The sequence below is a fragment of the Lethenteron reissneri genome, chromosome 33, assembly GCF_015708825.2.
Source record: "Lethenteron reissneri isolate LAM-NWPU_2019-01 chromosome 33, ASM1570882v1, whole genome shotgun sequence".
Taxonomy (NCBI): Eukaryota; Metazoa; Chordata; class Hyperoartia; order Petromyzontiformes; family Petromyzontidae; genus Lethenteron; species Lethenteron reissneri.
This window is the reverse complement of record NC_083811.1, coordinates 7,866,848-7,883,696: the sequence shown is the minus strand read 5'-3', so window position 1 is coordinate 7,883,696 and position 16,849 is coordinate 7,866,848. Positions and strand designations below refer to the sequence as shown.

Genomic DNA, 16,849 nt, shown 5'->3' with positions numbered 1-16,849 from the left:
TTGTCAACAACCCTGTGTATGGCCTTAAAATTAAAAGTAAATAATAGGCGACGTTTTGGGCAATTTGGTCACGAATCATAACACACAGATGGCACGTTTATCGATGGCTGTGTTGAGTTTTCTGTTTTTGTGTTTGTTATTTTTGTTATTAGTGTTTGTGCGCCACTTCAAACGCAGTATCACTACATAATTTATATAAAGACCAGCACAGCGAATATAAGGGTGGTGTGGCCATAGCATGCCCAGTCGCAATAATACACAAGGACACATACATGGAAGTATATACCTACATATGCAGGTACAAAATGGTCACAGACTTGCCCACATACTGTAAAAGTGACAGCTTCCATGTAGACATTGAAAGTGAACTTTCATCAACGATTAGCACGGTTGCCTATGTACGGTGCGAAAGAAGTTCAGCATACATACAACTATGCATCTGTGGAATGTGTGTTTTGCACACGAATGAAACTAATGGTCCGATGTGTTATCGCGATATTTACACCTCATATTTGATGTATTAAAGAGTACGTGTGGCAAACAGATGTGTGTTTAAATAAGCGGGTAAGTTTAACCTATAATACCAACCAGTAAACATCACTTGACATCTAATATCACCAGGGCACCTGCTGAGGTGTTAAATTAATTAACACGTGACTTTGAAGCGTTTGTGATATGGCCCAGAGGTCAAAGCAGTCAGCCGGTAATGCTAAGACCTGGGTTCTAATCCAGGCAACTATCTGTGATTGAGCAAGTATCTCTGGGGACAGCTGTGTGGCGCAGAGGTGACACAGAAAAGAAGAGCCTGGGTCAGGTTCCCAACATGAGCACTGTGTGGAGTTTATACGCTCTTCCCTTGTTCTGCGTGATTTTCTTTCAGGTTCTCTGGTTTCTTCCCATAGTTAAAAAAAATACAGTGGAACTGGTATTGGCCTGAACATCTGAATACTAAAATAGTACTTGACAATTACTCAATTGGGATTGCACACAGCACCATCACCGCTTTGTCTGAAAACATGGCAGGATCTTTCTGAAACAGTCTTGAGACTCGGTGAACTTTTCCTGGGTAAACACACGGTACAATCTCAAGCGTAGTGAGTTGATGTTCTCGTCTCAATAATGATTGACTGCATACAAAAAACATCTTGTTAAACTTGGTTTTTAAATCGATTTGGCTAAATTCCAGCTCTGAGAATTAAAGAAAATATATGTTTCATCACTATGCAACAAACATTTTGCGATAGCAGGGTATATGATAAAGTATGGGTTAAAGAGGCCTGCTTAAACGGCTCTCAGAAGTTCTCTGATATCTACTTCCAAAGGCCGTTCTCTACCAAGGCAGATGCACTGCTCTGCAAGAGTTTCCAATGGACCTTTATCTCACGGCATGACGCTTATGACAAAGTGAGGATAAAATTGTGCAAAACAGTCTCGTAGACATGTTTAAAGACAAATCTTTATGCTTGCAGAATAACGACAAGAGATTAATTAAAAACAAAACATGGAAATGTATGTTTTATATAAAACCTCGTGTATCCTCTTACACGGTCGAACATGACATTTGGAAAGAGCTTCCCCTTTTTATATTTTGCTTCGAAATATCAGCAAACGCTTTCCTATTGTAGAGGTGTAATTGCGCATGGCTACGAATGTTGAGGTGTGATTATGCATGGCCACGGATGGCCAACAAACACAATGGGCGGGGTTACGGCCGTACACAAGGGTGGCGCTAGCACCGACGTCCGCATGTGTATCCCCCACGGGCCCCCCCCTCGGGGGCGAGTCCTATAAAAGGTGATGAGCTCGAGGGCTCGAGGTCGGGACTCAGCTTTAACCAGAGAAGACGGAAGACCAGCTAGTGTAGGCCCCAGAGCTCCCCTGGCTCGCTGTCCTTATAAGGGCCGACCAGGGCAAGCCGGTGGCGTGGCCCCGAGAGCCCAGACGAAGCTGGTCTGGTGACTCAGGGAGCCGGGATCCCAGCTTAACCAAGCTGGGACAGATAGCCTCCCCTAGTCCCGTAGTGGAGGAATTGGTATAGGTTAGAGGGGTTAGCTGTCGAGAATCCCTGTAGCCAAGTGACCTGTACAACTGTGTTGGTGTAATAAATAAGTGTGCCTCCGATCCTGTCGTCAAGCCTCCATATATACTTACTACATCTGGTGTCAGAAGTAAACGTCCAACGATGGACACACGAGGGACGACACGTACCAGGGAGTCGGAGATGGAAGACGCCGCGGCCGAATCTCCACCAGTGATGGCCGGGGTCGAATCGGAGCAGCCGGGGCCGAGTACGCCCGCGCCGCTACGACAGGAGGAGGGGGATGCGTCGGCCGAAGGACTCCGGCTGGCCCACTCCCGCCTGGCGGACCTGCTCTACGCCGCGGCCGCCGCGTTGGAGGAGATCACGCGGCTGGGGGCTGGAGGAGCAGCGCGGGTCGACGACGGCAGCCGGCGCGGGGCGACGTTTCCCGCCACCCCGACGCGGCTCGCGGTCAAATTTCCCGCCATCTCTACAGTACGAGCGGAGGGCGGGGCCGGCCCGCGTCACGTGTCTGCTGAGCGCCAAGCACAAGCCGTGACATCATCAACGCCGGCCGGCGCGTCAACATCAGAGCGACCGGCGATGCCATGTGCACGGCCCGCCCACACTGTATCATCGGCGGGGAGCGACGGAGAGCGTTCTGCGGCCACGGACGCCGCCTTACAACAGCGTCTGCCGCCTCTTAAAGAATTTGTCGGCGCTGACGGAGACTGGGGCGGCTTCAAGAGGCGGTTCATCGCTCATCAAGAGATGGCGAACTGGTCGGACGCCGAGGCTCTACGCGCGCTGCCAGCGATGCTGGACAACGACGCCCTGGCTACCCTCACCTCGGCGCCGAGGGAAAAGCGCGCCACTCTACACCTGGCGTTGCAGCTGCTGTCAGCCGTCTATGGGCCGCCTTCGGACTGCAGGCAGCTGTTCCACGATCGGAGTCGGGGCGCCAACGAGTCACCCCTGGCCTTCCGGACGGCTCTCCTGGCTCTGGCAAAGGCTGCTTTCCCAAGGATGGACGAGGAAGGAGTGGATGCCATGGTGGCTGAGAAGCTGCTGCTACTCGCTGACGAGCTGGACGTCAACGTCTTGGCTCAGGACGACGCGGAGATGTCGTCCCTGCTGGTCGCGCGCCACATCCACGGGGGCTTGCGGTCCCTGCGTCGGAAGGCGGCAAAGGGGGCGGCCGGCCATGCCATGGCGACCACCGCCCTCCCATCGGAGGAGGTCTGCGGGGTGGAGCGGCGAGGGGAATGGAGATCGGCGGCACCGCAGGCTCGGAATGGACCGAGCCGCCAGGAGCAGCCCAGGTCATCTGGGGCGCTCACACGCTGCTACAACTGTGGCCTGCAAGGCCACGTTGCGTCTGGATGCCGGGCTCCCCGTCAGCGCGGGGCGACACCTCGTCAGGACGCCACGCCGTCTCCTCCCAAGCTCCAGCAGAGAAATACGGCGAGTCGCGGCACCTCACACGTTTGGCCCACGCACACATCCGACACACACTCACGCGCTCAACTAAACAGGGCTCCAAATTCCCCGTCCGTCGCGCGCGATTGTTCGGTAATGCGGCGAGCGCTCCAACCGGGTCAGTGGTCGGAGCTCGCCCATCGTGTCGTTGCTGCGTCGGCGGGATCATCGGTCGTGGTCGGTCACATTGATGGGGTAGAGGTGCGGATTTTAATTGACACAGGGGCATCGGCGACCATTATATCTGATTTAATTTATAACATCCTTCCCGTTCAAAGTCGTCCCTTGCTCCCTGTTGACGTGCCGTGCTATGCCGCTAACGGGGGCTCTCTGGGCATTATTGGCCAAATCCGCGCCACTATCTGCATTGGGGACATTAAATTATCCGGCCCTGTTTTGGTTTCCTCCTCACTCGCGGTTCCGTGCCTGTTGGGGACGGATTTTCTGGCCAAAATGCCCATCCGTATCCTTATTGACCAAGGGTGCATTGAGCTCCCATCGGGCCGACGCGTTACATTTCTGTCTTCCCCCACCACGGAGCGTCGGGCGTTTGCCACCGTGCAGGCGCTCGTCACAAAAACTGTGCGCGTGCCTCCGGGGGCTCAGATGCTCGTCCCTCTTAGGTTGCGTCGGCCGTTTGATGCAGGGGTTGCGGATCGGGGGGTCTTGTTGGGTCCATCTCGGGCCGGGGTCAATGGACCCGATTTGCTCGCGGCTCAGACTATGGTGAGAGGGGATGGGGACCCCTTCATTGCAGTCCTTAATGTGGGATCGCGAACGGCCGTGGTTCCTCAAGGGACCGTGCTTGCACACGCAACGCCGGTGCCCTGTGAGGAACCACTCGTGGGTCAGGTATCCACCGATCCTCCGTCGCGACCGCGTTCGGACTCTGATGACGGATGGCTGGATGCGCTTTGCGCGGGTTCAGTGGACCTGTCTGACTCGCAGCGCGCGCAGCTGCGAGTTCTCCTGAGCGAATTTGCTGACGTTTTTAGTCAACACAAATTTGATATTGGTTGTACAAAATTGCTGCGACACCATATTGACACGGGTGACAGCGCGCCAATCCGCCAAAATCCCTTTCGGTTGAGTCCCGCCGAAAAGGATCATGTCAAATCGGCTGTTGATGACATGCTAGCCGCCGATATCATTTCCCCTTCCACCAGCCCGTGGGGCGCGCCGATCGTTTTGGTGAAGAAACACGACGGCTCACTGAGATTTTGTGTTGACTTTCGGCGTCTCAACAAAATCTCTGTGGCAGATGCGTACCCGCTTCCTCGGATGGATGAGTCGCTCGACGCCTTGGCCGGTGCACGATTCTTTTCCACCCTTGATTTGCTATCTGGATTCTGGCAGCTTCCTCTGGATGACGAATCGAAACCTAAGACTGCTTTTCGTACACCGCAGGGCCTCTTCCAATTTAACCGTTTGCCGATGGGTTTACATTCTGCGCCGGCAACTTTTCAGCGGTTAATGGAATTGGTCTTGGCAGGTTTGCAATGGGATTCGTGTTTGATTTACTTAGACGATGTCATCGTCTTTAGCAAATCCTTCGAGGAACACCTCCAGAGGTTGCGTGCTGTTTTTCTCAAAATGCGGGCTGCCAATTTGAAATTTAAACCACAGAAGTGTCATTTACTCCGCGAATCGGTGCGATATTTGGGTCACATTGTTGGGCGCTCGGGGATATCCACTGATCCCGCCAAAACGGAATGCGTCAGCTCCTGGCCGACTCCCACCTCTGTGGGAGAGGTCAGGAGTTTCATTGGGTTCGCGTCGTATTATCGGCGATTTGTGGCTGACTTCGCTACGATTGCGAAACCATTGCATGCCTTGACGTCCAAGGGAGTCAGGTTTCATTGGGGGCCGGAGGAGGAGGCTGCTTTTCGCGCCCTCAGAAATGCTTTGGTGGGAGCTCCGCCGTTGAATTACCCGGATTTTTCACAACCCTTCTTGCTCGATACTGACGCAAGTAACACGGGCATCGGGGGTGTGCTGTCCCAGCTCATCGGGGGCGTAGAGCATGTGGTGGCTTACGGTAGTCGGGTACTGTCTCCAGCCGAACAGCGGTACTGCGTTACCCGTCGGGAATTATTGGCCATTGTTTATTTCATTCAGCAGTACCGCCCGTATCTGTACGGTCGGCGGTTCACCGTCCGTACAGATCATGCGGCCCTACAGTACGCCCTGCGGGTTCAACAACCATCGGGCCAGTTGTCTCGATGGTTGGAGATCCTCCAAGACTATGACTTTGTCACCACATATCGTAAGGGTGTCCGCCACACGAACGCTGACGCCCTGTCACGATTGCCACCCACTTCGGAGTGCGCGTGCCTGTTGGGTTCGGGGCGTTGTAGGCCCCCGAACGTCACCACCGATTCGGTCCTCGTGGCCGCTACCGATGCACCTTCGGCTTCGGGTCCTATCGAGCAAGAAGGGAGGGATTCGTTGCTGGGGTTGCCGGTCGCGGAATGGGGACGCCTCCAAATGGAGGACACCTCCCTCCTCGCTTTGCGCCGTCGCGTCGGGGGGGCTGGTCAGGGGGTGGAAAACGTTGACTCGTGGGGGTTGTTCCAGGGTCTTTTGATGCACTGGGATGGAAAAACCCGGCGCCAGCGGCTTGTGGTGCCTGCTGCTTTAAGGGGTAAGGTGGTATGGGCTGTTCATGAGCGGCTTCTGCACTTGGGGGTTCACAAGACCTTTGCCACGCTCCAGCTGGATTTCTTCTGGCCGGGCATGGAAAAGGACGTGGGGGATCTCTTGGGGTCATGCACGCAATGCGCGCAGAGGAAGCCGCCTGCGAGGGGGTCCAACCCTCCGCTGCAGTCCATAAAAGTTTCCCGGGTTAACGAGCTCGTCGCTCTGGACATACTTGGGCCATTTCCCGCTACGCCCAGGGGCAATAGGTATTTACTAACGGGGGTTGAATACTTCACGAGATGGCCTATGGCCTGGCCCCTGGCGAACCAGTCGGCAGCAGCCATCGCGGAGGCCTTTGTCCAGGGCTATGTCCTCGACAAAGGTGCTCCGGAACGGCTGCTTACTGACCAGGGTAGGAATTTTTCTGGTAAACTCCTACGTGAGGTGTGCGACCTCTTGGGTACGGAGAAGGTTCGGACCTCTCCGTATCACCCACAAACTGACGGGATGGTGGAACGGCTGCATCGGACCATCACGTCCATGCTGTCCCAGCAGGTGTCGGTATCCCAGACGGATTGGGACCTCCGCATAGCCGGTGTGTTGCAGGCCTACAGAATGGCTCCTCATGCGGCCACCGGATTTTCCCCTTTCTTTTTAATGTATGGGCGCGAAGTTAACCCCCCTGTGGCGACCCAGCTGAAGCTCTCGGCGCTCCCGGCGAAGTCTAATTTGTCCGAACACATTAAATTTAACATCGCTAAATTGTCTGAGGCGCGGGAAGCGGCCGTGCAAAATTCTGAACTCCGCCAGAAGGCGAACGAGAGGCTTCGGTTGGGGCGGGTGCAGGTGGTCAAATGGGAACCAGGGGACAGGGCGTGGTTGCACTGTCCTCAGGTGCCGCTGGCAACCTCGTCGAAATTGGTACGGCCGTGGCGGGGGCCAGTGGAGGTCGTGCAGGTTTTGCGGCCGCAATGTGTTCGCGTCAAATGGGGGAGGCGCCGGTGGTATGTGCACCCCTCAAGGTTAAAACCATTTGTCGCGCCGCCCCGTGGTTCACACACACACACGCATGGCCAAACGTGTGAGGGTGTCGCCGACTCCCCGTCGTCGCTGCACTCGCCTAACCTGACGCCAACTGTTCCGTCCCCAGGTGAAACAGGAGTGACGGGTCCACACCCACCAACCCCTCCCGGAGGGGTCGGGGGTCACTCGGCAGCGACGCCTGACTCTCTTGCACCCGGACCGTCAACAACCGTCACTGAGCGTGCCAGGACGGGCCCTTGTGATGGGCCCGCCGCGCGGACGCGCGCCAAAATGCGCAGACTATTGTGAGGTCGGCCGTTGGGGGGCCTTGCGGACAATGGGAGGGGTGGCGTCCGGAGTGTGTGTATATATGTTGGTTTTGGGGTATTTATTCGGGGGGGGTGCGTCGGGTTATTTTTTTTTCCTCTCTCTCTCTCTCTCTTCCTGTTGTTGTTCTTGTTAAGGTTCTCTTGTTCTTGTTAAAAATTACGCGAGGCACACACACGGGGTTTTTGTGAGGGATGCACCTTTATTCTGATTTTTTTTTTTGCAGCCAGGGACGGCTGCGAGCTGTACAGGGGGGGGTGATGTAGAGGTGTAATTGCGCATGGCTACGAATGTTGAGGTGTGATTATGCATGGCCACGGATGGCCAACAAACACAATGGGCGGGGTTACGGCCGTACACAAGGGTGGCGCTAGCACCGACGTCCGCATGTGTATCCCCCACGGGCCCCCCCCTCGGGGGCGAGTCCTATAAAAGGTGATGAGCTCGAGGGCTCGAGGTCGGGACTCAGCTTTAACCAGAGAAGACGGAAGACCAGCTAGTGTAGGCCCCAGAGCTCCCCTGGCTCGCTGTCCTTATAAGGGCCGACCAGGGCAAGCCGGTGGCGTGGCCCCGAGAGCCCAGACGAAGCTGGTCTGGTGACTCAGGGAGCCGGGATCCCAGCTTAACCAAGCTGGGACAGATAGCCTCCCCTAGTCCCGTAGTGGAGGAATTGGTATAGGTTAGAGGGGTTAGCTGTCGAGAATCCCTGTAGCCAAGTGACCTGTACAACTGTGTTGGTGTAATAAATAAGTGTGCCTCCGATCCTGTCGTCAAGCCTCCATATATACTTACTACACTATTAAAAGTGTGAAATGAAAAAAGTCGCCAGTGGAGATGATTTTCCTTTTCAGCATTTTGTGAAAAAGTGTTCGCGGCCAGGAAAACGTGGTCTCTGTGGAGAGGTCAGCTTGCGCCATTAACTCTGCCAGCCCTGGAGAGATGTTATTTATTTTATTTGTAAGCAAGATTGAACAAGTAGAACGAACGTGCTGATAGTGTGAAGGGGTAGCGGGAGCGAGGGGGTGAGTGACTGGGGGTGCAGTATCTGTCAGTCAGGCCGGCCTCAGTTGGCATTGTGCGGCAGGCAAACAGCCGGTCGTGACAAATGTGGAGTCTCAAAAGGCGAGTGCTGAAGAGTTGAAATCAGACACCGTGGTTCTGCATGCGAGTCTCCTTGCGAGTGCACGCGCCCTTTAATTCCCCCGGTTGCCCCCTTAAGGGCCACCGCCGCCACAAGGCAGCGTGTGCTACAGCAGCTGACCACATCCAAGCACAAGCGGTGCTGCCACAACACGTATGCCTGTAATAATTGCACGATCATCATTCAAATTCATATTCACCTTGCGGTAAGCAGCTGACGATAAATTTTGCTTCTTTTTTTATAGTGTATATTATCCAACCCGCTTTGTTCTGAGGAATATTTTGCTTCACGTTCGTGATAATATAATGGGAGTAGGTCGTGAGAAATTGGCCAATGTTGTCAGTTAAAAAACAGTAATGCTTAATAATTTATTTATTTCGTGCCAAATCAAGGGACATTCAAAATAGAAGTCATCTGTAGAGGCCTTCTCGCACAGCTCCGTCAACATGTCTTTCCCTCCCCACATTTAACTATTCTAATCCAATCAGTGCTGTACAGGCAGACCTTTACATTTTTTCTTCTTCTGAAAACATATGTTCCTTGCCAAATTTCCCTTGTTTTATTTTTAGGGCAAATAAAATAAAAAAAATGACGGTCAAACACTTAAATATGTGGAAACACTGCTCACACCAACTTTGCAGATTGGCTGTATTTGTTTGGCAGGGTGCAGCGGAGCAGTGGTTATGCGCAACTGCAAGCTATGAACCCAGTGACTTAAGTTCGATTCCCAGCCATGGCTTACATCAATGGCAAGTGATATCTGAAGGAGTCCTAAGCACCCCCCCCCCCCCTTCACCAATCCACAATGATTAATGTGATGGAGCATGGTCAAACAACCCTAACGTCTAACAAAGTGGGGACGCCTTCATCCAGCAGTGGATTGACAAAGCAACTTAAAAATTATAATGTTCACATACGTTCTCTTTATATTTCATTTTACCCAGGGAGGTTGATTAAAAAAAAGTCTAAATCTTCACTCTTCTGAAACCCCCATTCAGTTTTTGCACACTACTGTGTTTTTTGTAAATTAGTTTTTATTCTTGGCAGCACATTGTATCACGAGTGAAGAGGGCATGCAGCGTGCTCTGCAGTAGAACCACCTGAACAAGCCCACCACGGCCACGCGCCATACGTTGGCTTGTGTCATAGTACAACCGTTCGTGTGTTGAGGGATAACCCGGCACGGGAGTGAGAAGCTGCAAAGCAAACGGGGCCTCCCTTAAAGAGAGGGCAGCAGCCACTAGCGGACCTTGTCCTGTGACAAAGGACAGAGACTTGAAGCTTTCGTGACTGCAAGGATTCATATTCTTAGGTTTTTTCGGTAAAGTCACGTAGGTAAAAAATTAAAATTAATGAAAGTAAAAATAAAATAAAAAATAAAAATCACGACGTTTTGGAGGCAACACAAGCTTCCGTCTTCAGGTGGGGTTGTCGGAAAAAACCTAAGAATAAAAAAGGACAGAGACACGATTGAGATTGTACGCTGCACTTCCCTAGATTTTTGTGTTCTTCCATGCACGTCTTTGTCAGCCTTATGGATTGTTTTTGAAGGCCTTGCAGGTGGCATGCTTTCACCAGTTGTGGGCATTTTCGGAATTTGCAGCTGTTATTTGGGTGTGTTGGTCGTGGCACGTGTAATTGAAACAAGCAGCTGTCCATGTGTCGCTGCTTCATGCATAGCAAGCTCTAAATTCTTGTAACGAGATGAGTCCAATCTCAGTTAAGCTAATGTAGGCAGTCACTGTTGAACCAGGTCTTACCAATGTTTATCTTTAGCAATTGCCGCATTTTAATGAAACTGACATGGCTGTGAAGATTATAATGTTCATATATTTAATGACAAAATTTTCATGACGCAATGTGTTGTGCTTGAAATATCAACAATATAAAAATGGCATGAAAAATATATTTTTTTAAATGGCATAACCACCTCAACATATTTGAACACTGCGGTTAAATTTGACGAACATTGCACCATTTTAATACGGGATTTAGGGAACATGATGAGATAGTCAATGACACTATCTCATCATGATATAGTTTATTTTATCAGATTACAAATGTAGGCCTTGGCTGCAATGCGCTTGTATGGAACCACGCGCAGTTGTGTTGGCACATGCAGAGGTAAATTGAAAAGGGCAAATTATATTGGTGAGCATGATGATGGTGATGATTATTATGGGCAGGGTGTGTCTTCTCCATCAAACTGGCAGCCAGGCTCTGAACGTCACATTTTCTTTCTCACTCCGCAATCACTAATCGCCCACTAGAATTGTTGATACAAATGTGGCTAGGTGCCTCGGGCGTCAAGGCAATGAGATGCTGGGTTGGAATCTGAATAGTCTCCCTTGATTAAACGACGTTTACAGTTTCGTGAGTTTATGGTCTCAGGATGGTCAGAAATGACCGTGTAAAAAAAAAACAATAAATTAAATAATAATTTCCTGCTAAAACTGGAGAAATTCCAGTTCTGATAATTAAATAAATATCACTTTCCTATCATGTGACAAACATTTCTCTGTGGTAAGGTATGTGAAAGTGAATCCACTACTTTGTGAATGTAAAAAGTCACTTGAAGGGATCTCAGTAATATTTTTTTCGTGACAGCTCTTGCGGCATGCCATTATAAAACACACGGGATGATGCACTTTCCTGTGAGGTTTCCAAACAGATACTTCGCCTCATGATATGTCAACGATGGCACATTTGGGATTAAACTAGAAAAAGTAATAATAAAAAAGAATGAATAAAGAATTGGCAAAGGCAAATCTTAACTTTTTTTTTGGAAGGCTGCCTTGCATGGCCATGCGGATGGATGACGGATGGGTTTGCTGGCACCGGCTCCTACAGGAGTGAAATTCCACACCAGGCTCTGTAGAAATACGCTCCTTGGCTACAGACATCGCTCCTCTGCAGCCTTACCTCAAACTTTGTGATTTCGGCACTGCGATTTTTCAATCCGTGAATTCGGTCCTATTATACCAATGCACAAAATATGATCACATTTGCATAACAATATTGGTCATTCACATATCACGTATACTGTTTCTGTTATCCCATTTCACCATGCATTTGTTTCGGTGGTTAGCGGAGTTGGCGGTTTTCGTGTCAAGGAGTTGGCTGTTAGTGTTGAATGGGGGGGGGGCAGGCACGTGTGGATGGATGGAAAATAAATAAATGTATAATTTTGATTGAAGAGGCATGAATTTCGAGCCAATGTTTAACTTTGGCACAATAGCATGAAAACCAAATCCTGCCGTTGAAACAGTGCTCACGCAATCGTTCAAACTCCGATTCGTTAATGTGGACTATGGCACTGAATTCCCGCTAAAGTGGATGTTGAGTAAGTAACCTAAAAAAAACAGTTTCTTTGTTTTGAGTCTATGCCATCATCGCTCTGCCGAAGATTGAAAAGGAAAATCGCGTGCACCACTTCTCCTTATGATGGAAATGTTCCCGAGTTGGATTAATACTTCATCAGATTTCACACTTTGCACAGTGGAGTACATACATTTCCACAAATACACGTGGGATGCAAACAAAATCAATTCCCTCAAAGCTCTTTTTGATATGTAACAAAAACACATTTGAATTATGTTAGTTTAATCATACTCTGTTAACCAAATTGAGATAACTATATTTAGTTTGCTGGCTGTTTATACATGACTTTAAGTATAACATATAGTGAAATATTTACCATTCCATTTCTTTTTACGATTAATAATGATTCGTTTTTGGTAGAGTGCCCTTCATGCCAGGACATCTGAGAATTCCTTGCATGTGATTAAATATTTAATTAAAGAACGTGATTAAAGACAAGAGGTTAAACACCAAAAATACCCTATCTTCTTTTTTGAGAGAGTATTGTTTTGTATTGGGTAATTAATAATACAAATGTACTCGGACTGTAACAATACAAACTGGGATGCAGCCTCAATTTCTAAAGCAGGAACTCTTGGTCATAGAGATTTGAGTTAAATTCCTGCCAGGGTCTACTCATTCCGTTATTTTCACAGAAGTTGGAAAACATGCACGTAATGTTAAATACAGTATTTCCTCTATGCATAATTGTTTTCGTATGAAATATGAGTATATGTGCAAACCTCAGTGTTATTGATGTTGTTGCATTTGCTCCTTTTTATTACACGCTTTCTATTAACTCGATCTGTCTGTTGTCGTTGTATCCTCAAATCTTGTAACTCAATTTTAACCCACTTTCCAATGTGATATCGACTGCAAACTTGGTATACTTATGTCATACTGATGACAATACTATATTCTATCATAACAAAAAAAATGTAAACAATCTTTTTTATATGTTATGTTTCGGCTTGGGTCTAATTGTCCACAGTAAGCTCACGTTGGCTGTAAATGACCACGGTCCCTTACGTTATGGCAAGCTTCAGGGCCACTTCTTGGAGTCGTGGAGTTCTTCCATTACCAGTAGGGTACATTTCATTAAAGCGTGTTTTTTAAATGTACACATGTAGCGATGAAACGACCAGCGAGCAAATAACAATGTTGCATATTCATGTAAATTCAAAGTGATCTCAAATTATTTATACGGAGTAAAAAAAAAAGAAATACACATTTTATTCTTGACTTTCAACGAAGTGTTGAGCAGGGGTCTCCTAGAAATGGGCTAGCAAAGCAAGAAAAGGCTTAATGCAAAGGGAGTGCTCCCTTTCATCGCTGGCATCTGCTCCAGCTCCCAGCCAACTGATAAAAGCTTCAGTTTTACGGGATGGAGAGGAGATGAAAAAAGAGTGGCCCGGCTCGCGAGCTCCGCCGGTGGCTTTACCCGCTTGAGCTTACTTTGTCCGCGGTTGCCGCCCCCCCCCCCCCCTCGCTGCAGGTCGTACGCATGGATCAGAAGCTGGACACCATCCTGGCATTGCTGAGAGGGCTGAGCGACGAGGGAGGCCCACAGCTGCGGCCGGTCCACGTGCAAGTGTCGCCCGAGCCACTGGCACTTGCGCCGTCCCCCTCAAGCGCCCACATACCTTTCAGCCAACAGCACAGCTGTTAAGAAGCCACCCCACCCCACCACCCTCAAAGTTCCTTTCCTACCACAGGGACCAACTGGCCACATTTTTTCCTCCTGTTGTGTGATCCTCTCTTCATACTCTTTGGTTTTTTCGGTAAAGTCACGTAGGTAAAAAAATAAAAAAATAATTAATCAAAGTAAAATAAAAATCACGACGTTTCGGAGGCAACACAAGCTTCCGTCTTCAGGTGGAACCGTCACAGCACGCTTGCTGTATCAAGTAAATGATTTACTTGATACAGCAAGTGTGCTGTGACGGAAGCTTGTGTTGCCTCCGAAACATCGTGATTTTTATTTTACTTTTATTAATTAAAAAAAAATTACCTACGCGACTTTACCGAAAAAACTTAAGAGTATGAATCCTTGCAGTCACGAAAGCTTCAAATCTAGAATTGATCCTCTTTTCGTCTTTGTTTCCTAAACGAATTTACATGCTGTGTTGTGGCGCAGCAACGTAGAAGGAGTTCGAGTCGCGGCGCAAGGTCATGACATTAGACAGTGACAAAAAAATCGATGATTCCACTCGTGATTGTCCCCCCATCCTTGTCGTGTTACGTGTGGTAAGAGTAGCTCCGAGTATGTACATGTGTGTGAATGTTCATATGTATGAATGTCTACGAGTCTGTTCATGTGTGTGTGAATGTTCATATGTATGAATGTCTACGAGTCTGTTCGTGTGTGTGTGAATGTTCATATGTATGAATGTCTACGAGTCTGTTCGTGTGTGTGTGAATGTTCATATGTATGAATGTATACGAGTCTGTTCGTGTGTGTGTGAATGTTCATATGTATGAATGTATACGAGTCTGTTCATGTGTGTGTGAATGTTCATATGTATGAATGTCTACGAGTCTGTTCGTGTGTGTGTGAATGTTCTACGAGCGTGACTCTGCATAGACGAGTGTGAGCAATATTGTACAAAGCATTCTGCGTGGGGAAAAAAACAAAACACGTTTCGCTATTTCATGAATGAATGTCACAAGTAGCTATGCAACTATGAATAGCGTTGAAATCTGGTTGTCTTGTTACGCAGTAAATTGTACTTCATAGTGACAGTCATTAAAATACAATTTGCATGATTATTATTACCCTAGGCCAAAATGCGTGCTTCTGTATGACCTTGCCCACCTGCCAAACGTGTAGTCATTGATATAGCGATTAGCACTGTGCCTTAAATATGATGTAAAATAAAATATCCTGGCAGACATAATAATTCTTGTTTTTTTGCCAGAGTACAGTGCATGGCCCCCAATTTGCATGCAGAAATGATTCCATGCTGTTGACTAAATGCACTACAGTATTTTGCATCCTCACCACTATTTATTTGTCAATGACTGCTACCAGGAATGCTAACCCTTTTTCTAAGTGTTTCTGGTCATAAAGACTGAATGGCGAGATGATGAATTACTTGTTATGAGCAGATGGCCAGGATTTGTACAAATCAATGCTACATTTTTAAAGAGTGCACTGGCTTAATTGACTTGTTTTAAGAGCTTTATGTAACTCTGAACTGCCTTGTAAAAATGAGTGCCTTGTAAATAACACTGGTCAACAAAAAAAAACATTTTTTTTTGGCCTGGACTTTTGCAGCTGTTTTAGACTAATTTCAGGGTGCCGATTCCAAATCTGATCTCAGATTTGCTCTATCACATCTCATTTTATGCTATCGGCATACCCCATTTTCATTGATTTTACCCGAAATTAACTTTTTCACTTATGATTGCAAGTTGTTGCGAGTCAGTGACTGCTTTAGTGTTAAAATATGGTGCTGTATTTTTAGGATAGTGTGTTTATAATATAATTTTATGTAGATATCCACATTTATTTAATATTTTTCTTCTGCAGTTTTTATTGAAAATGCAATATTTGATATCTCAAAAACCTGATGTGGTAGACAAAAACTGATGCCAGATTTGGAATCAGTACCCCAAAATTACCTTAAAACCGTTGGAATACCTTATGCCAGAAAAAGTGTGTTGACCAGTGTAATGAGTGAATTCTGCTTTGGAATGAGCTTGTGTTTCTTGACGGTTAATGCGAAGTTCAATGCAAAACACTATTTACTATTCGCGTAAGTTAAGGTACTGAATGGCAGTGACATAAAGTCAAGGCGGGGCATTTGTTGGATACAAGGTTTAACAACCAACATTTAAATATTACCATCATACTTATACAGCACATATACACTATATAGTAATGATAGTGTTCATTTAAAGAACAAACTGAATTTTATCGACCCTGATGCAAGATATCATAACTGTTATTGTATTCTCTGGATTATAAGGTGGCGGGGGTCGTGCGTTTTATTATCTGGTAGGAGTTTGTGACGATTTTTTTTTACTTTATTTAAAATTTTCCACATTTGTTTTGTGTCTTACTTTCCGGAGCATCTTATAAGTTGGAGAATATGGTTATTGCCCATTGCGTTGTTGATAGAAATATATAATTTTACTCGTAATTAATTATCCAACGATATAACAAATGCAAAAGTTTATTTTAAATGTCAGTGGTTTAAAGGGCTTGTTTTAGTTTTTGTTTAATGTCATTTACGATTAAGTGTTAAAAGTGCCTTATATGATCGGGAAAAAACGAAGTTGTTTTGTTATGTCATGTGCACCTAAGCAACGTTGTGGCATTATCTGTCAGCAAAAACTTGCAATATGATTGTTGGGTGATTATTTGGATCACATCATTTCACAGTTGGAGAAATATGCATTCAAATATACGTATTGTTTCGGATCATTGTGTCCACAATCAGTGTCCTCAACGCAGAATCAAATCAGCAACCAAAAAAATCACCCGATGTTATCGTTTAACTCCCAAGATGTGTTTCCCGGTCGTACGGCATGTTGTTCAGCATGTTTGTCCGATGTGGAGCGACACTGAATATTCAGTTCTTGAAAAAGCTGCCAGCACGTGGTGGAGTGAAACGTCAGGAATCATGCCAATAGTGTGGTACAACTCGAAAACACATCATAGATCTGTGCAGCACAACTGAAAACGTACGCACCAATGCTAACGTTAACAAGTGTCCTAATGTTTTGTGTTTGTAAGTATAGGGTAGTTTGGAGCAGACGTTTGTAAGTATATGGTAGTTTTTGAGAAAATGTGTTTTTATTTGAACCATTCTAGTATTGCATGCTGACGTTCTTCAAAATACATGACTAATGGA

At 47.5% G+C, this 16,849-nt stretch overlaps 2 protein-coding genes across 2 annotated transcripts in view; both read left to right on the top strand.

Annotated features, from left to right (window-relative positions):
* LOC133350277 (potassium voltage-gated channel subfamily KQT member 1-like) overlaps positions 1-13,776 on the top strand; it is a 74,264-nt gene extending 60,488 nt beyond the window's left edge. The window contains 1 exon segment of the mRNA XM_061564454.1: positions 13,486-13,776. Coding sequence (XP_061420438.1) covers positions 13,486-13,659 — 174 coding nt within the window. The 3' untranslated portion in view covers positions 13,660-13,776.
* LOC133350284 (uncharacterized) lies at positions 1,634-7,437 on the top strand. The gene is made up of 2 exons (XM_061564467.1): positions 1,634-3,484; positions 7,290-7,437. Exons 1-2 carry the CDS (start codon positions 2,183-2,185, stop codon positions 7,302-7,304), a joined length of 1,317 nt encoding a protein of 438 aa, XP_061420451.1. The 5' UTR covers positions 1,634-2,182; the 3' UTR covers positions 7,305-7,437.
* Positions 13,777-16,849: the final 3,073 nt, after the last annotated feature.

Excerpts from the sequence above, each read along its gene's own strand:
- LOC133350284 (XM_061564467.1), top strand. The coding sequence starts at position 2,183 with ATGGACACACGAGGGACGACACGTACCAGGGAGTCGGAGATGGAAGAC.